Consider the following 20,796-nt stretch of genomic DNA (forward strand, 5'->3'; position numbering starts at 1 on the left):
GGGCTCCAGGAAGAAGGCATCTGATGGAACGTGTTCGGGAGAGTTAGGGGAGTTAGCCAGCCCTCCAAGCTGGGTCTTAGAAACTAGCATGTCTGCTGCGAAGACTCCAGTCAGTTATAAGAAGCAGGCCACGAGCCCACGCCTTTTTTAAAATGGTGTGCCTCCCTTGGTCTCACAAGTGACCAAGAGAAAGGAGTTAAAGCCACAAGCCAAGGAGCCCTTTTGAAGCATCTCTATTTCATTCACACCATGAGTCCCATTTCTTTTTTTTTTTTTTTTTTTTGGAGCTGGGGACCGAACCCAGGGCCTTGCGCTTCTTAGGCAAGCGCTCTACCACTGAGCTAAATCCCCAACCCCATGAGCCCCATTTCTTTTCTCTCTCTCTCTCTCTCTCTCTCTCTCTCTCTCTCTCTCTCTCTCTCTTTCTTTCTGGTTTGGTTTGGTTTTGTTTTGTTTTGTTTTGTTTTGTTTTTTAACTTAAGACAGGTTCTCTGTGTAGCTCTGGCTGTCCTGGAGCACACTGTGTAGACCGGCTGTCCTCAAATCAGAGATTCGTTCTGCCCTTGCTTTCCGCGCGGCCCTTGCTTTCCGCGCGGCCCTTGCTTTCCGCGCGGCCCTTGCTTTCCGCGCGGCCCTTGCTTTCCGCGCGGCCCTTGCTTTCCGCGCGGCCCTTGCTTTCCGCGCGGCCCTTGCTTTCCGCGCGGCCCTTGCTTTCCGCGCGGCCCTTGCTTTCCGCGCGGCCCTTGCTTTCCGCGCGGCCCTTGCTTTCCGCGCCGGGATTAAAAGCCACCGTGCCAGCTTCCATCTTAATTTTTGAAACAGGATCGCTGACCCTGGAGTTTGCTGATTGGCTGGCCTAGCTGGCCAGTGAGCTCCAGAGCCTCTCTCTGCCCCTCCCCCTGGCCCCAGCACTTGGATTTCAGGTGCACACCACCATCGGAGATTTGTGTGTAGTGCATAGCAGGCACTTCACTGACTGGGGTCTCTGTTTCGAAAAGCGTATCCGCTATCTGTCTCCGCCTGGACAGAAGGACTAAGTATTGACAGGTGGGAGCGTCTCGACGCCTGAGGACTGAGGCGCTGTGGACTGTTGTTAGAGACAGACTGCCTGTTTTCTAAAGAAAGGTAAAATTGAAGGCAAGCAGGTGTTCATTTTTAGGACACCGCTCAGTGCCAGCTCATCCTTGTAGCATTTATTTAAAGCTTCCTTTGGACTAAGACGCGGCTCAGTGCTGGAGTGTTTTCCTAGAATGCTCAAGGCCCCGGGACTCCATCTCCAGTGCTGGGAGAAAAGGAAATTAAAAAGGAAACGTTCTTTGGCGAAAACTGAGTTATAAGCAGCGTATACCCCGGAGGGCACCGAAATTGTTTTACAGATTGTCCCAAAATATCGTCTCCACAACTATCAGTCTGGTTCTCTAACGAGCATTTTGAGCAGTGCATTGAGCTGCCAATTCCTTTGGCAAGAGGTGCACTCCAGGCCGTCTGCTCCTTGTTGGCTGGGAGCTGGAGCCCGCCTTGTCTGGAGGCCGTGGCGGTGTTCAAGGACCTAGTGCTCTAAAATGTCTTCACCCCAAACGTCTTTTTGCTTACCTAATAAAAGATAGTGGTCACAGCTATATGAGATAAATGGTGTCTCTTAGTGGGGCCAGCTCCTTCATTCTACTTACGGAAATTAAGACATCCTTACTGCTTCCTAAGGCCCACTTAACAGTTGCTCTTCGGATCTTTAGAGTGGTTTAGCCCTGTCCAAAATTGCAACGAGTGAAGATTAGGAAGCATTAATCCTCTCACTGCTCCTCAATTCAGGTGTTCAAGGATAATTGCTGCAAGAGAGAGATCCTGGCCCTTCAGATCTACTGTCGGAACGAAGGCAGAGGCTGCGTGGAGCAGCTGACTCTGGGACATCTGCTGGTGAGCGCCAAGCGGCACAGAGGTGTCTCTGTGCAGAGGCTGCACTTGACCCCACCCAACTGTCTGCCCGTAGTGCTGAGCTTCCCCTTTAAACAGCACCATGCAGGAAGCGGCCAGTCCCTAGGACACACAGTTCCGCTTGATGACAGCCGTGATTGTTATCCTTCACCCTCCTTCAAATAGAAGATCGGAGTTGGGCTTTTAATTTCCAAGGCACTTTATTTCTACCATGAAACTTCACAAAACTTAAGGGTTGTTTGTTTTGTTTTGTTTATTTTATTCATAGTGGATAATTGAATTCGAACAAAGGGCTTGGGGTGGAGGGGTGTGTGTGCGCACACATGAGCGTGTGTGTGTGTGTGTGTGTGTGTGTGTGTGTGTGTGTCTAGCTTTTGACACTGGGTCTTGTATATAGTTGAGGTTGGCCTTGAACTCAGCATCCCCCTGTCTCAGCCCATTCTGAGGATTACAGGTCTGTGTAGCCATATCTTGCTAGAATAGCAAGTTATGGTGACAGAGAGGGAGTATATGGTCCCGTCTCACGTGCTGAAGAAACACAGTGAGCCTGTGTCTCTGTGCTGGCCGCTGTTGCCCAGAACCGCCTCGGGAGTAAGGTCACAGTGCTGCCGGCCTCTGCAGCAGGTCCAGGCTGCCCCTCACACCGCTCTTCCGCAGTAAAGAGCTCTGCTTTGCTCCCCAGGTGCACCTGAAAAACGAGTGTCAGTTTGAGGAACTCCCCTGCCTGCGTGCCGACTGCAAAGAGAAAGTACTGAGGAGAGACTTGCGGGATCACGTGGAAAAGGCCTGTAAATACCGAGAGGCCACGTGCGCCCACTGCAAGAGCCAAGTCCCCATGATCACACTGCAGGTGCGCCGCTGCCTGTGCCCGTCCCTGCTCGCCAGGTGCAGAGATGACGGTCCTAACCGGGAGAGCGGAAGGGGATTAAATAGCAGTTTTCATCTAACTTTATTTCAGAGTAAAGCTGTATTTGTTTTGCCTATTTTGATTTATATGATTAACATTTTCCATTGCCTTGATTGACTCATTTGAGATGTCAAAAAGAAAGAAAGAATGAAGAATGATGACTCAAAAAAGGTAGAATTTGTAACTTGTCCAAAGAATAGCCTCAAATTGTGACGGAATGCCTGCCTTCTCGCAGCTGCCTGACACAGCCATCACTCACAGCAGGCTGTTTACCCCGCAGTGTCAGAGGCAGCTGTCTGTCTGTCTGTCTTGGAGAGAGACGCGGACTAAATGCTTCCCTGCCTTGCGGTTTTGGCGCAGTCTGCCCTGTGTATGCAGTGGAGTCATGAGACCCTGAGGGCGGAGTAGCAGTTTTAAAAACAGTCATTGGTTGAGTAAGCACTGGTTGTGTACCTACTGTGTGCCGTGACACTCCAGGCCGTGGAGTGCTTGCAGGTGGCTAAGGGGGAACTTAGGATGTGTTAGGAGAGCTGGGAGCCCTGGCCAGGCATTGCTTAGGGACCTCTGTTGACAGTGGTGAGAGGTCATCAGTGGGGGGACTGGGTTACAGCTAGGGCACAGGGTCATGGCTGAGTGTCTGTGTCTATCTTAGAGCATGTCTGTCATGGCCACATGGAGGAGGTTCCCTACCCCGTGGAATGAGGTGTGTTCTGCTCTACTATCTCAATGTTCCCTCCCGTCACTGCATCGCCTGAAAATACCATAGACATTCCCAGTTACCGAGAGCTTTGAAGGACTGTGTCTTCCCCTCTGGTGTCTCAGTAGCAGTGAGTCAGGCACTCAGGGAGCAAGTGCCGTTCAGGCGCACGCGTTAGTGCCCTGCTGTCAGAGATCCGCTTTCCTTATTGCAGAAATCAGTTGTTTGCAGAGTAGACTCAAGTAATTAATTTTTATTCGAGAAGGAACTGAAAACGTGTCACTTAAATACCACATAAGTTGCTGCCTCTGAACCCCAGGCAAGAGTCAGGAGGGTGCGTGGTTAACCACGTGTTCACAGAAAAGGGGATAATTTGATGTTATCCTCGGTCTGCAGTCTGAGAAAGGAGAAGCAGGCACACAGCTAAATTTCTGCAGTGTGGAAAGAACTGTGACCATAATGTGTACAACACACCAATAAGGCGGTCGGCTCATGAGGTAGGGCAATAAGGTGGTCGGTCAGCTTGTGTGGTAGGGCAATAAGGCGGTCGTCGGTCAGCTCGTGTGGTAGGGCTAGGGAAGATCAGAGAAGGAGCAGGACATAACTCATTTGGGTTTGTAATTGGCAGCCACAGATCGGAGAAAAAGAAGTTGGACAAGAAGGCAGTTTGAGATCTGAAGTTCCCCCAGAAATGACTGCTCCTTGTAATGTCGGGAGACCTTCCTGAGGGCAGCTAGCTGCAGGCAGCTTCAATGGCATTGCTAGGATGCTTTTATTATTGCTTTAGCTTGGTTCGCCTTACTAAGGATTGAACTCAGGACCATCCTCACAGACCAGTTCTTAATTTTTCTTATTTTAAGACAAGGTCTGACTGTCCTTGAGATCACCAATTTAGCCAGGCTGGCTTTAAATTTGGAATCCTGCCTTGGCCTCCTAAGCAGCTGGAGTCACCAGCATGTGGTACCACAACAGCCATTTGTTTTCATTTTGTTTTGAAATAGGATCTTGTATTTAAAAAAAAAAGCTCAGGCTGGTCTTAAAGTCACTAGATACATAAGGATGTGTGTGAACTGCTGCTCTTCCTGCTGTCACCTCCTAAGTACTGGGATCGTGGGTGTGTGCCACCACTACCTGCTAGGTTAAGGCCCGTATTCTTTCTCCTCTGGTTTTCAGTTCCTTACAGCCATACTGAGCCTGAAGCCAGAGTGCTGAGCACGCTTGGCTAGGCAAGCACTCCACCTGTGAGCTGCGTCTCCAGCCCCAGCAATAGTGGCACATCTCACGTCATTGCACTTCCCCCCTCGGTGACACTGCACAATCCTGACACTGGCAGAGCAGAGCACACTCCGTTTACAGAACTAGGAACGTTCTGGGACTTGCCCTGGACCTCTTCCTCTCCTGTGTAGTACGAGCATTACATCCCCAAATATTTTGTTTTTGTTTTTGGCTCTAATATATTTAATCCCTCAACTGTGAGGCGTGTCATACACTGTATAAGTTAGGACCCGTGACACGCACTGCATTGCCAGCCGGCAGTGTCCAGCACAGGATCAAACTGCACACAATTCTTGTAGCAAATCCTATTTTAATAAAGTCCTAAATCAAGCCAAATGAAATGTTTTGTTAGGCATACATAAGTGTGTGGTGACGCCTTTAGATAAAGACAGAAATGCAAAATTCTGCATGCTTTAGTGGTTACTTCATGGAAGTAAGCATGGAGTGGGCGGGAAGGTTGATCATGTGCACACATGTGTGATCAGACTTGTATTTGTGCCAGGCTTGGGTGTGTACACTACAGTCCAGGACCCAGGAAGCAGAGGCCGGGACTCAAAGCTACACTGTTTCTAGATAACCAGTCTTCCTACAACAGCTATGAAATGTATCAAGTTTTTGTTTTGCTTTGTTTGTGACAGAGTCTCATATAACCCAGCCTCCCTGAAACTTGGTGTGTAGATCAGGCTGACCCCAAACTCACAGAGATCTACCTGCATTTCCCAGGTGCTGGGATTAAAGACCTGTGCAATGTGTGTGCTTGGCCCGTATTTTTGTTTGTGCTTTCAATGGTGCATCAAAGGCTTCAACTGTTACCACACAGAGTTGCTAAATATCACACAGCAGGTTGTGACCATCCGTAACTCCCTCTTCCAACTTTCAAACGCGCCTGGCACACATGTGGTACACAGCCATACATACGAGGAAAACACTCCTACACTAATTAAATAGAATAGAAGTCATAAACCCAGGTGCTGTCAACGTTCCCAGCAGCAGCCCTGAGAGAGTACTTTCTTCCCTTCCCTAGATTCTCTTGGTTGCCATTGACTCTTCACTAGTGGCTGCTCCCAAGTCCTTGCTTGGATGCCAGTCATGAGACATAGGGCCTTGTCCCAATTCATGACAGCTGCAGAGAACCAGACCCAATAGGTCCCATTCCAAGGTTCTGAATGTGCATGATCAGGGTTATGGGAGGACAGTAGTCAACCGTTATGATGGGTAGAAGCCTAGGGCAGGCAATCAATGAGAAGAAATATTCATGAGTAGTAAGAGGAGTCCCAATATCTGAGCTGCAGGATCCCACGTGGTATCCTCCCCATAGACCGCCCTAGATTAGAATGTGGTAGAATTGGTAAACTGCAGGAATTTGCATTCTTGTGATAATGAGAGTACAGACTGGGGTCAGATTATTAGAGGGCAATTTGGCAGCAGTTCATCAAAATCTATCCTTAAAAATGTGCATCTTTTGATGCTCTTAAAACCTTCTTCTAGATATTCTCACATAAGTGTGCAAAAGTACATACAAAATTGACCTCCTAGTCTGTCCTCCCCGCCCCTCCCCTTCCCCTCCCCTTCCCGCTGTACCTTAACCTCCCCCAGTGCCATCCTGGTCTGCTCCCTCCACTCTGCCTATGTTGATGAGTCAACAGGCAAGCGCGGAGCCCAGAGAACAAAGATGGGAATGTATGGTTTCCAGGGGCTGACAAAGTCCCTGTGAGGCCTTTACCATGTTTCAGAGTCCCTCGCTGCTCTGTAGCCTGTGACCTTGGCCCTGGGGAGGGTGGTCTGCTCATGCTTGGTTTACAGATGTGGTAGGTATCAAAGGAGCAAGGCATATTACTAGGGTCTTCTACTGAAACATACAGGATGCCTTGACTTTTTGTCCTTGGAAACTCTGGATCCATGCAACCCGACATGATGGGGTCCTTGTGCAGGCTGTCCCTTCAGGTCGGCCCATGATTGGGCTCTCCCTGTCCAGTCAGTAGGGAATGGTAGTGGACTTGCTCACTAGGTAATCTGGAAGACTCTGAGCCCCTGCTCTGCAGATGCAGGGTGCATACCTAGAAAGCCCAGGCCTTCAGGATTTCCTTTGAGATTGAGCCTGGTACCCTTGCAGGCCAGTGTTCTCTGTTAAACACTTCCCTTGTGTGGGCCACCATCTTTGGCCCTGGACCTACCTAGTTAGACCGAGACTGAAGCAAGTGTCATGATCCATTCATCCACCTAAAGACAAATGTTACCGAGGGCCCAAGGAACTAGAAACCCTGCTGAGATTCAGAACTGTGCGGGGGGCCTGGGAAGGATGCTGAGCGTCCTGACCGAGCAGGATTGCTATGCTGGCACTCCTGTCTCTGCCTTCAGTGTGGGTCTTTCCTGGGCCCTTGGTTGTGATGTCCTGGACAGAGTTCTTGCCCTTGCTTTGTTTATGGACAGGTACCCCTGGCAGTGAGATTAGCAATCCTATATGTCTTCTACAGAGCTAATAATCTTACCATTTCAGTAGGGCCTAGTCCAAACTTGATCCATAGTTGTGTACTAAAGATAATCTTGGTAAGATTTCAGATGCATCCAGGAAACTCTGCCATTTTCCCATATTAGAAGGCTGTCCTATCCAGACTCCACATTGAAAAGCCAGAGAGAGAATTAGAGTATGGGCATTTGACCAACCTCACATTGTCCATCAAGCCTTTGACCTGTGGTCTGCTGGGGAGGAAGCTGATGGTCAGATGCCACCAGCCATATTCTTCACAAGTTCCTCTGAGTCACTTATGACCTGATGTCTCGAGGTTCCAGACCCTCTCATGCTCTGATGTGAATGTCACATGGTGATGGTACACCAAGCTGCCTTTGTTTCTGTGTTGGAGGGCTAGTGGGCATTGTCCAGGATGGGCTTTGGTGTTCCAGAGTTGCCAGATTTCCTTTTTCTTTGTAGAAACATGAAGACACGGATTGTCCCTGTGTGGTGGTGTCCTGCCCTCATAAGTGCAGCGTTCAGACTCTTCTGAGGAGTGAGGTAAGGCACAGCCAGGGCCTAGTCAGGAGCCAGTGTACTGTAGGCTCTACCCTTCCGAGTTACAGGCATCTAGAGTCTTCATGATTGTGGCAATGTGTGTGACAGGAAAGGCAAAACTGACAGGCAGTTTGTGGAAGTCAGAAGCAAAAGGTAAATTCAGGGTTGAAAATATTAACAATTGAAAAAATGTGAATACTTTATCTACAAATGTAAAGAAAGGTGATACTTTGTTTTTTTTTTTAAGCACTGTTTTTAAATCTATAAAATAATGGATTTCTTTAAGATTGTCTCAGAAGAATGAATTCAGACCTTTGACCACCTCGAGGGCAGGACAGTGCTAGATGGAATGTTGGTGCTGAGTACAGGGGCGTCTGTGTGTTAGAGCATTCTTAAGAGCCCTGTGAGGAGCCCCAGTGACTACACATTGCACCCTGCCCATGGACTCCTGTAAAATGGGTAGATTTTTATCATTGGTCTTATTTGATCTGCCCATATGGAAAATTCCAGGGATTCCCAACTTTTTTTTTTTTTTTTTTTTTTTTTTTTTAAGATTTATATGAGTGGGGCTGGGGATTTAGCTCAGTGGTAGAGCGCTTGCCTAGGAAGCGCAAGGCCCTGGGTTCGGTCCCCAGCTCCGAAAAAAAGAACCAAAAAAAAAAAAAAAAAAGATTTATATGAGTTCACTGTCACTGTCTTCATGCACACCAGAAGAGGGCATCTCATTACAGATGGTTGTGAGCCACCATGTGGTTGGGAATTGAACTCAGGACCTCTGGAAGAGCAGTCAGTGCTCTCCAGGCCCAGTTCCCAACACTTTTTACTTGAGACCTGACCTGGAACCCCTGTGGCTGCTCTGGTTTTTGGAGCCTGGTCACTGGAGTCTTCTCCAGCAGCCTGGGCATCCTCCTGGGCAACTGGAGAAAGGAGACCTGTGATGGAAAGGGAAGGCTGGTGTAGCCTAGTCTAGGAGGAGACAGTAAGAACCCTGCTCTCCTAGGTACAGCCTCCCAGGACAGGGTGGGTAAGATGGGTGTCAGAACTGCAAATGTGCTCCAGGGAGGAGCTGGGGGAGAACTCGTAAATGATCCACACCAGGTCACTAGGAGATCCTTTGATCATGTATAAAGAGTCGAACTGCTGAGGCAACTTCCAGAATTTATAACCCTCACTTAAGTTCTGTCTGCTCCGAGCTCTGGATTGAGATAAAAATTTGCCTCTTGGTCACTTTTATTTCAAAATAAGATTTTAGACTACATTTCTCTTAGTTTCTGGTGAAAGGCGCTGCTGGACTGTGCAGTGCTCTCTGCTGTACCGGAGCTTCTGGACATTTTCTAGGGCCGAGTGTACAGATAATGAAACCAGTTAGGGAGAGGTAGGACAGTGTGTTTACTGTGGAAATGCCTGTCAGAACTGCCTGCCCTGGTTGTAGCATTAGAAGAGTTAGTAGGTGGCATCTGTAATAGTAACAGTGGCCCAGTTAGACCTTCAAGGCTTAAACAAACTTGGTGAACAAGAGCCTCCATGTGCAGGTCCATGCTGACCTGCTGGCCTGTGGGACCCTCTGGTGACTTCCTCCAAGTCCAGCCCAGGGCATCCTGGCTGGATTCAGGGACACTTACAAGGATAGGAGGATGCTGGCCTTTACAACTGCCTGGCTAACAGGCCCTTTGCTGTATGGCTGGTTGTGGTGGGGGCCTCAAGGACCTTTTCCAGGCTTCCTTTCCCCTGAGCTGTTGTAGATGAGTCAGTGAGCAGAAGGAAATGGGTCTCTGGCTGCCTCAGTCCTGAACACCAGGCAGAGAGAACAACCACCCTTGTTCTGGGAGACTGGGCGAGACCCCTAAACTATGCAAGCCTGTGCCCAGCCACATCCGCACGGGAGCTGTGAGAAGGCCCCAGGCACAAAGTGCATTCCAGCCGGCAGCCACACCAGCCCAGATACAAGTGTGTCTTCAGACTGCATCTTTCTAGTTCCCTTGTCTCTTGCTTGGGGCATCCTGGAGCTAAACAAGAGGCTGTTTTCTCCCAAGTAGCTTAGATTTTCCAGGCACTCCTAATTTTCCCTGTGTCAGTTGAGACAGCGTAAGACTCCCATTGTTAGACTTGCTGCAGGAATCTTTGGAAGGCTCATAAGCCTCTGAGTGTGCAGGGGAGAGGCTCGGCAGTGCAGGAGTGATCACCTCCAGCCCTTTCGAGTGTCCTGGTATGCATACATCAGCTTGCTCTGGAGATGGCTTATCTTGTAGGCGTGTGACCACTGTAACCCAGATGCTTTCTGATTTTTTTTTTTTTTTGTGTTTCGTACAGTTTTTGTTAATAGTCTTTGAGTGTGCGTACTGTTTTTCCTTTTTCTTTTTTTTTTCCCCCTTTTTAACCTCTGGCACTTCAGACGGCATGTGACAGTTTGAACAATTCGTTCTAAGAGAATTGGAAGTTTAAGAACTGTTGCAGTAAATGTATTTCTGTATATCGGTGTGTACACGTGCATACTTGTGATGAAACTGTATTTTACGCCTGAAGTCCAGCGAGCAGATGATGCGTACACACCTGCAGCTGATAAACAGCCTTCGTACCAGTACCCGGATGCTCTCTGTGCCCTGATATGTTTGAACATTTTCATGCAAACGTTTGTGTCACAACTCACGTCTCTTTCCCGTTGCAGTTGAGTGCACACTTGTCCGAGTGTGTCAATGCCCCCAGCACCTGTAGTTTTAAGCGCTATGGCTGCGTTTTTCAGGTCAGTATCCACCGTTTGTCCTTCCCAGTTACTGACATCCTGCCACTGAAGCAAGTTCTCATAGTATTTTAACATTTGAGTTCTCACTCTTTTAGTCTTTGTCATGAAACCAAGTCACCTGCCTCATGAGTGAAAGGGCCACATACGTGCAGCAGGTGTGTGCCCCCTTGCCAGGCATCCTGAGACCTCCCGGGTGGGCAGCATGGGGAAGTCAGTATCAGACTGCTGCCCTGCAGACAGCTCCAACCGTAAGAACGGATGCAGTGACATCAGCCGGTGTCAGTGACTGTTAAACTAGTGTAGCGTTGACATCATCTGTCAGCCATTAGTGAGAGAATCACACACGGGCGTCTAGTGCTTTGCCCTCACATGTGTGCTGACTCTGCCCCCTGCCAGAGTTGGATTTGACTGGACAAAGCCTGTAAGAAACCTGCTTCCTGGAAACCGGCAGAAACCTGTATCTGGTTTTCAGTTTTTAAAAAATGTACCTGAGAATTGCTAGTGAGTCAAGATTGAGTTTTTATTCAAATATATATCCTAATTTTTATCTACCAGAAGGAAAGATAGATATGTTACCCAGGAAGTATTGTACGTTTAGTGTGCGTATTGACAGTGTGTAGTCATGGAGTCGGTACGGAGACAGCGTGTTTCGCTGTCACAGCTTTTGTTGAGAAGAGGAGACGCTGAGAGTGAGCGTGAGGTCCTCCCTTGCGTTCGTCCAGGAGGCGGCTGCACTCCCTGTTCTGTTGTACGTAGCTCCATCCGTCCTCTGTGTGTGCGTATGTATGCTGACACGGAGCCGCGCTCGGGTCAGCATGGACGGAGACAGGCTCTGTACAGAGTATGTACCTTGGAGATCATGAGAACACTTGTTCCCATTTCTTAATTTCCTGGCATCAAAACAAATTATATCCTCATACAGATTGTTTCCTCGACTGTGCACGGCCCCACTTACCGTGCTTGCTCTTGGCTTGAGTGGTCTGCATCTCACATACTCTGTAGATTGTCTATGTTTGTATGTAAATTTCTTGGCACACCCAGCCTGCCGAGGCGGTGCCTTTCTGGTTACAATGCTGTATCACAGTCCATTGGACCACTGTAGCAGCACCCGGCTGCGGCTGTAGGTTCCAGAACGTTCTCTCTATATATCTTCATGAGATGATTCGTACAGGAACAGGAGAAGTTTCAAGTTTAGCACCTTGGTTCTGCAAGTATGGAACTGATGAGCAGTGTGACCTCAGGTCAGCGCTGCAGCGTCGCAGTGTAGCCTGGGACGCCGTGGGTGAGGCCTGGGATCCCGCACACAAACCAGCCCTTCCTGTGTAGTTGCTTCTAGGGTTGTGTGCTAGGTTTCCCCTTCCCTGAGTGCCGTGACTGGTTGAGAGTCACCCGCCGTTGCTCTTGCAGGGTACAAACCAGCAGATCAAGGCCCACGAGGCCAGCTCCGCGGTCCAGCACGTGAACCTGCTGAAGGAGTGGAGCAACTCCCTGGAGAAGAAGGTAGGCTGGGCCTCTGGCTTCTGTCAGATTTGTAATGCTTCCAACTATTTGTAGAGTAAATCTATGTTGTAATTATCAATGGTTTTTAAATGAAAGGGCCAGCGTGAAGAGATTGCCAGGAGTCAGTTCTGTTCTGGAATCTTGGCCTTCTGTGTAGAAGTGTTTGCTCCTGTTGAGCTACCAAGCAGCATGCAGTGGCCACGCTCCCTCCTCCTCCTTGTGGGTCATCCTAGCACTGATCTAGGACAAAGATTGTCCCAACTCCCGTCCTCTGGCCCTCAGCTCCATAGTTGTGTGAAAAGTGGCCACCCTACAGGTGAATTACCTCTGGTTGTTTCGGCACTGATCACCATGGAGACGGGTACTCAGGATGGGTTAGCCCCAAGTACTGGCTAGCTCCTCAGAGCAAGTCTGCCAGTCCCGTGTGTCCGGTTACTAGTGTCACACGAGCTACAGCATGCCTTTTGTGAGCCCCAGGTAGGAAACCTTTGCCTTCTCCATGTTGTTTGCCGTTGGTTCTCTTGGCAGCTGTACTGGCTGCATAGACAGCACCGCTACCAACCTCCTCCCCGCCCAGGGCTGAGCCTGCAGCCAGGTTCTTCCCGTCAGAGTGCGCCCGGCTTGAGCACTTGTTGGGTGGTGTTCACCCCACAGCAGGATGTGTTTCCATGAGAGAAAGGTGAAACGAGAACCGACAGGAGGAATGGTTATGGGCCCACACTCACTGCGGCTCACTGACGTTCAGTACACGTTGATTAAAAGCTTGTAGCAGAAGAGTATCAAGGACTGATAAGGGGGAAAAGAGCTGACAAGAGCCACTTGGTGGTGGCACACACCTTTAATCCCAGCACTTGGGAAGCTGAGGCAGGCGGAATTCTAGAACACAGGGCTACACAAGGAGACCTTGTCTCAGAAGCTCTTCCTTTTACCTGGTTTCACCCAGGTGGTGCAGCACATAGCAGTAATCCCAGCCCTCAGAGGCAGAGGGAGCAGAGGTCAGAAGTTCAAATCTAACTGCATAGCAAGTTCAAGGCCAGCCTAGGCTCCCTGAGAGCCTGTCTCAAAAGAAGAAGTCGTTTTTGCCTTGTTTTGTTCATCCCTTGCTTCATTCACGGCAGTGTAACGGCAACACAGGCGTTTAGTGGCTCTTGAGGTGTGTGCTGGTTGGCCAGTACACCAACCCAGGAGGTACTGAGGAAAAGGATGTTTTAAAGCTGTGGAAGTAGGTCCCGGTTTCCCCATAGGACTGTTACTCTGCGTGTCTGGAACACCTGCCTGCTAGCCTGTGGCGCTCATTTGAGAGCCAGATGAAGGCAGCTGCATGCAGGGCCCCCGGGGCTTTGCTCTCTAATGTGAGTGTGAATTCATAGTTCAATGAGGGAAATTCTGAAGGGAGGGAACCAAGACTACTTGATATGATGTGTGCGCATCACTGTTAGCTGCTTCTCTTCACCCAGTGCCTGGCTGGTGCAGGAAAATTGGCATTTTGAGAAGGATCAGTGATGTTCTTGTTTGAGTGACAGCTGCACTCAGGTGAGGGTAAGAAGAGTCTGGGGACCTCAGTCTGGATCTCCAGATGGACTGATGGGACAGTGCCTGTGAAGAGTTTTGTGACGCTGCCACTAACACAAGTTACAGGTTGGTAGTGTAGGAGCTTAAGGCCTTACATGGCGAGAAGAAAGCTGGTTTTCCCGTAGTCGTGGAAAACGAAGGCATGTTTGCCTGTGGGATGTGCAAGCTTGGTCTGCTCTGCTTTCTTCCTGTTTTTGTTGGTTTGGTGTTTTTGTTTGCTTGGTCGGTTTTTGGTTTTTCAAGACAGGGTTTCTCTATGTAGGTTTCTCTATGCCCTGGAGTTCAGAGATCCGCTTATGTCTGCCTCCCAGTTACTGGGACTGAGGGCGTCACACCTGGCTGACTTGGCTGTTTCTGCATCAGAGTCTCTGGGTGTGAGCTCTGTTTCTGAGGCCCAAGGATGAGTGCCTTGGTAACCAGTCCAGCCTCGCTCCTTGTGTGTGGGGTGCAGCACTACTGGGCAGACGGGGCCTTGCAGGGCATGAGCTCACATTCATTGGGCCATCATTGGCCTTTTAAAGATCCGTCGATAGTGATTGTATATCTTGTATTGTATATGGGGCGCAGATGTTAGAAAATGGTTTTGAAAGTTAATTGAAAGGCCTTTACTGTCTACGGTGTGAACATTTCAAACCTGTCCTCAGCAGCTCGGAGTGCTCTCTACGTTGTCACGGTCAGGAACTTCTTTAACTGAAGCTCTGTGTGGCAGGGGCTCCCATAAAGCCCCACTGTCCCCGCACCCCTCCTTTTGCTTCTGGGCTCACCTTTTAGGCTCCAGTCGTGAAAACAGGCAGGGTCTTCCTGCCATGCCCATGCAGTTTGAGCCTCTGATGCCCTCTGGGGACTAGCTTTTTATTGTTATTTTTATATCAAATGGAAAGAATAAAACAGAAAGTATCAGGTACATTGTGTTTTTAGAGCAGATATTATTCTGTAAGGACCATGTTTGCGTGTACACACAGTGCTTGTGCAAGCTGGATAAAATGAAAAACTGTTTTTTATTATGTGTCCTGGCCAAAAGTTAGAATCTTCACTGGAAAAAGGTTTGTTTTCAGTAAGCACTTTCAAAACCAGCCCCTTGTTCTGACATTCAGTTGACCCTGGCCCAGACCTCCCCCAGCTGCAGGAGAGACAGAAATAGCTTACAGGGCTCCCTGCTAGCTCTCCGGAGTTCCCCTTTCTGTGTAGAGGAATTTTTCTCCTGGGCCTTTCAAGAAGCCAGTGGAAAGCTTATATTGTGAAAGTTTAATTACTATCATTATTGTTAATTAATGCCAAACCACTTTTTGTTAAATTAATTGAAGAATTTTTTCCCTCAGGTTTCCTTGCTGCAGAATGAAAGTGTTGAGAAAAACAAGAGCATACAAAGTCTGCACAACCAGATATGTAGCTTTGAGATTGAAATTGAGAGACAAAAGGAGATGCTTCGAAACAATGAGTCCAAAATCCTTCATTTGCAGGTGAGCAGCCCGCCTGCACCGGGATCACTCACTGAGCTCTTGGCAGACAGAGGCCAGGGCTTCTCCTGCTTATGTGAACAGTCAGGGACAGCTTGGGTCAGTGTGGTCCTACCTAGGCAGCTGACCCCAAACCCCTCTTTGTGTCTTTAATGCACTGGAGCCAAGTAAAGCTTAAAGACCTTGATTTAAAATCACCCTGTGCTGGATGAGGTGCCGCTCAGTGGGAGGGCATTTATCCGGTTTGTGCACAGGCCTAGGTTCTGTCCCCTCCACTGCAAAACGGGAGAGAGCGGGTCTGTTTTTAACCACTGTCCATTGATAAGACGCATTGCTCCTAAGTACTTGTGTGCCACGGACTGAAGTGAGATCAAGCCACACTGCTCTGTTCTGAGTTTTCACACATACATTCCAACTTTATTTCCCATAATAATCCAGAGATAGCCCCAAAACAGCAAACATAAGGTTTTGCAGGGCTAGAGAGTCATCTCTGTGTCTAGGAGCACTGGTTGCTCTTTCAGAGGACAAAGAGAGATTTGATTCACAGAACCCACACCGTATCTGTAACTCCATTTCCAAGGACTCTGGTGCCCTCTCCTGGCCTCCATGGCCACTGCATGAGTGTGGTGCTGAGGGGCTAGAGGAAGTAGAATTGATACTTTGGTACAAAGTTGTACTTTGGATACAATTGTGTATTTTGCTGGCCCAGGAAGTGTTGTTTGTTTTTAGTGTTTTTGTTATATTCTGTGGCAGGGTGCACATGTGCCACAGTGTGCCTGTGGTCTTTAGATCTCGGCAGCGTGTGACTTCCAGAGATGCATACAGATCTTGCGGGTTAGCAGCAAGCTTAGTAGCTAGCACTTGAACTGGCTGAGCCACCTTGCTGGCCTGAAGGGGTCCTTTCTTAATAGAATTTTAAAGAGCGCGCGCGCGTGCGCACACACACACACACACACACACACACACACACACTAAAAAAAGAAAAGGTGTTTGTCCAGCTTTTGAACCCCCACCCACTCCAAGTGCTGGGATTGAACCCAAGTCCTTGAACAGCCTGAACTGCACTCCTGTTTACTTTGTATTTCAAGACAGGGCCACACTAAGTTGTCTTAACCAGCCTTCAGCACACGTCATAGGCTGGGCTGGCCTTGAACCTGTGATCCCCCTTTCCTCAGCCTGGTTAGTAGCCAACATTACAGAGCCAGGTGTGACGGTGCACGCTCTGATCCTGGTCCTCAGGAGGCAGAGGCGGGTGCGTCTCTGTGAGCTCAGGGACAGGGGTGTTCCAGGACACCAGGGCTACACAGAGAAACCCTATCTTAAAATAAGAAAGAGAAGAGCTGGGATTACAGAGCTTTGCCCCCAAGCCTAGCAAACCATTTTTTCTTTATCGAAATGGTAGCTGTGGGGCTGGAGAGATGGCTCAGCAGTTGAGAGCATTGGGTACTCTTCCAGAGGACCGGGGTTCAATTCCCAGCACCCATATAGCAATTCACAGCTGTCTGTAACTCCAGTTCCAAGGAATCCAACACCCTCACACAGACATTTATGCAGACAGAACACTAATGCACATAAAATGAAAATAAATTGTTAAAATAAATTGGACCCTGGATGGGATGGGAGTCCAAGGCTAACAGTGCAGTTTAGCGATGCCTTGTCTCCAACTGCAAAGGGCTGACTGAGTGCGCAGTTCAGGGCCGGTGTGTTTGCCTGGCATGCCTAAGGTGCGGCTCCATCTAGAACACTTTCAGGATATTAAAAAGAGGGAGGGAAGAGAGAGGGGGGGGGGAGGAGAGGAGAGGAGAGGAGAGGAGAGGGTGTGTGTACTGAGAAGTGGATAGAAGTGCTTGTCACTACTCCTGACAACTTGAGTTCAGTCCTCAGAAACCATGGTAGAAGGAGAAAATTGACTTCTGAATGTGTGCAGTGGGACACACACATGTACACACATACACATACACATGCACGCGCGCACACACACACACACACACACACACACACACACACACACGCACATACATTAAGAGAACAAAACGTTCACAAGCACTTCTGTAGTTGCAGTATGTGGGAGGCTGAGGCGGGAGGATCCCTTGAGTTTAAACAGTAGCACAGTGTAGTTCTTGACTGAGAAGGGAGTGGGGAGGGGAGCAGGGCACTGAGTCGTGAGTTTACATGCCGCTGCCAGTCGCTGAATGGACCAGAGATTTGTGGTTCGCTCAGGTGAGCAGCCACAGGCCATACTCTTCCACAGTCCACGCTGAGCGCCACCGCGCTCACTGAACAGGGCTGAGCAGACAGGGCCTAGTGACCTGAAGGTGACAAAGGACAGCCACTGAAGCCCTGCAGTTGTAGTGCCTACAGCTGGTCCTCTGAGGCCCTGAGGCACAGGACTTGGATGGATTATTCACTCTGTGTGCGACTGTCCTTACAGCTCCAGAAGCTGTAGTTAGACTGCACACCGGCCCTGAGGTGCACATTTATAGACGCACTGCGGTGGCCAAGCGCTCACCAAGCGCTTCAAGCATTGAACCATTTGCTCTTCACAGAGAAGGCTCGACACAGACCTGTACTCTGCTCTGACACCGTGTTTGTGCAAGTGAAAGGCCTATCTGGAAAAGTCGCACAGCTCCTTGCCAGGATGCAGCCTCTGAGTTGTGGGGGAGCCCCCTGTGGGGAGCACGCACCTGCTCACAGCATACACGCACGCCCTTGTCTGTTGTTGGGCAAGCGTCACGGCCAGTGCAGTGGTCCTGCCCTCCCATGCATGCCACCAGCTGACATGGGGAGGAGCGATTCAGGGCTCCCTCCATGGCCCCCTAACCAAACAGCATCTCTCATGCCATGGCCAGGCCTTTCTTCCCTTCCTACCAGTACCCATGACAGCTGCTTTATGGGGGCAGTTCATTCAAGGACACCAAGATTCTGGTGTTCACTAAAGGCAGTGCAACTGGCCCACAGAAAACAGTTCTTATAGAGTCAAATATTCCTCTAATTATACGTTCTTTAAAATAAAGAGACATGGGACTGGAAAGATGGCTCAGCCATTAAAGGCTAGACTTACAACCAAAAATAAAATAGAGACATGTACATAGCAGGTTTTTTAAAGATTGAAGCCCTTGTCTAGGCCATGTGTGTGGTGGGGTGTGTATGTGCACATGTGTATACGATGTATGCCCAGAGGGTGGAGGAAGATGTCAAGGGGCCTGGTCTGTCGCTCTACCTTATTCCTTTGAGACACTAAATGGGAGCTAGGCTGGTGGCCAGAAAGCCCCAGTGAGACTCTCTCTCTACTCCCCACAAAACTGGGGTTCCAGGTAACACATACAGCCGTCTCCAGCCTTTTACATGGATTCTGGAGATTCATGTTTGCACAGCAAGTGATCTTACGCGCTGAGCCATCTCCTTAGCCCCCCCGCCCCCCATCCTTCCTAAATGTCAGCATCAGTTTCTCGGAAAGAACAGAGAGATTCACGGTAGCCTTGTACTCTATGGGAAGGAATCCAGACCTGCCTCCTTTGTTCCTTCCTGGTTGGTCACAGCCAACAAAGGCACAGAAACCCAGAATTTCAATATAGACCTCCAAAAGAAGTGAAGGCGGTAGGCTTTCCCCTGAGCACCACGTGACCAGTAGCTTCAGAGCTGTCCTAGTGTCTCTGGAGCTCTTACAGATCCTTTGCGTGACTGGCATCATCAGGTCCCTGACTCCATCACAGAGAGACAGACAGGCTGGATCACGAGACTCCGAAGTACTGTGACAGGAGCGGTACTGTCACAGCCCTGAAGTGCCCAGTGGAGCACAAGTGTCCGTTACCATCACGAGGGGAGCGGGATGTTCCTATGAAAAACCTTTCTGACTCACTTAAATGAAGACAGTGCAAACTTGGCCCTAGCTGTTGGCAGACCCTGTGTCAGACACATGTCCTGGTGCCTGAGTATGGGACTCTCTCACGAGCCAGCCTCCTTAGCTCTTCATAGGCCTGAGGGCCCACAGCAGGCCTTCCCTGTCCAGTAACACTCAGGGTCTCTGGTAGCGGAAGGGTGGAGGTAGCTCTTTGTTTCCCTGTCCTGGGCACAGTTCTAGCTAGGGTCCCCTCTGTCCTCACAGGACAGAGGCATGCTGTCCTGAGCCAGGCAGCAGGACAGCAGACGGTGCCAGGCCATCATTGTGACTCTAGCATCCTACCCCTTGACTGGTAGGGGCAGAGGTCAAGGCCCCTATCAGTCTTGTGCCCTGAGAATCCTCACTAGTCAGATGAGACTCTGACCTCAATCCCGTCTCTATATCTGTGGCCTCCTATGGTACCAGAGGTGTACATATGGTCACAGGGTGCGATGCCTATGGCATTTTGGTGAAAAGTCTATAAGGATGGGCAGGGATCTGTTGAGTTTGAGGTCATGGTCACAGCCAGGGTTAGGAAAGGAGAGTGTGTGGCATTAGCGTGATGTCTGGATGCAGGTATGTGACAAACAGGCAGTTTGGCCATCCCAGAAATGGCCTAAGTTGGGGAATCTGTGTAGGAGCTGTGGGTAGGAAAAGGACTACTCTGGGCCGTGTGCACGCCTGTGGTGTTGGGTATTGTCCTCTTCCATTGATCCACCCAGCCCTTCTCCTGGTGACTTGAAACACGGATGCAGGCAGGATGGGTAGCACATTACCAGATCTTTTGCATGAGACAGACTGTTTCCAGCCTAATTTTGTGTTCTACACAAGTTCTTATCCCAAGACTCCCAGGACACCAGTTGGTCTTAGCCAATGGCTGGCCACATAGGAGCTGACAGCTCCAGCTTGCATTTGGGGGTGACAGCACAGAGTGCTCAGAGTTCTGACCGGCTTTTATCCTTAACCCTTCGGTCTGGAAGCGAGTAATAGACAGCCAAGCAGAGAAACTGAAAGAACTCGACAAGGAGATCCGTCCCTTCCGGCAGAACTGGGAGGAAGCAGACAGCATGAAGAGCAGTGTGGAATCCCTCCAGAACCGTGTGACTGAGCTAGAAAGCGTAGACAAAAGTGCAGGGCAGGCAGCTCGCAACACAGGTGAGTGGACCTGGGTCTGAGGCAGCTGCTCCCAGTGCAGGCAGTGCATGTGAGGGTCCTCTAATGGGGTCAGGTTTTCACTTAGATTTGTCCTTCTGCAGGAGGCCCAGCTCGGCAGGGTGCAAAGCCCTTCCTTCCACAGGGTAGACTGCAGGTGACCTGCAGGACATGAGGATGTAAGGTGTATTAGTCAGGGTACCCCTAACACACCCTGAAGGCCTAGACCGGGCAGGGGAAATGGGCAACTGAGTATGGCCCAAGTATTTCTGACATTAGGAGCAGGTGTGACCTGTAGCTTTGGGCCTGAATGAGCAGTGAAGGTTTTCATGGAAGGATTCGGGAGGAGGGCGGATTACTGTGCCACATGGGTTGGATTAAACAGATGCAAAGTGTGTGGTTAGGACAGGAGACAGCTTAGAGTCAGAGCCTCATGTCCCTGGGGATGCCAGGACTGTAGGGCAGGGGAACGCAGGCAAATAGGCAGTCAGACTCTGACATTGTGGCCTGGCAGTTGGCACCTTGTGACTACCAGAGGAGAGAGGAGGAAGGATACAGCACAGATGCCCCACGCCTTGGCTGCCCACCCTCTGCAGTCACAGTAGCTGTGGGCTGCTATTGCAGACTCTGGTGCAGGTGTGCTCCAGTGACCACAGGTCTTGTTTGCCAAATGTTCT

At 49.7% G+C, this 20,796-nt stretch overlaps 1 protein-coding gene across 10 annotated transcripts in view; it reads left to right on the forward strand.

Annotated features, from left to right (window-relative positions):
• Traf3 (Tnf receptor-associated factor 3) overlaps nt 1-20,796 on the forward strand; it is a 103,267-nt gene that overhangs the window by 76,709 nt on the left and 5,762 nt on the right. For 9 of the 10 annotated variants that reach the window (XM_039112591.2, XM_039112585.2, NM_001395112.1 and 6 more), the window contains 7 exons: nt 1,810-1,914; nt 2,615-2,782; nt 7,741-7,821; nt 10,484-10,558; nt 11,966-12,058; nt 14,950-15,090; nt 19,948-20,122. In XM_039112591.2, the coding sequence (XP_038968519.1) occupies nt 1,810-1,914; nt 2,615-2,782; nt 7,741-7,821; nt 10,484-10,558; nt 11,966-12,058; nt 14,950-15,090; nt 19,948-20,122 (838 nt within the window). The remainder of the gene's footprint in view (nt 1-1,809; nt 1,915-2,614; nt 2,783-7,740; nt 7,822-10,483; nt 10,559-11,965; nt 12,059-14,949; nt 15,091-19,947; nt 20,123-20,796) is intronic. The other variant, XM_039112584.2, reaches the window with a different exon arrangement.

Source organism: Rattus norvegicus, chromosome 6 (genome assembly GCF_036323735.1).
Source record: "Rattus norvegicus strain BN/NHsdMcwi chromosome 6, GRCr8, whole genome shotgun sequence".
NCBI lineage: Eukaryota > Metazoa > Chordata > Mammalia > Rodentia > Muridae > Rattus > Rattus norvegicus.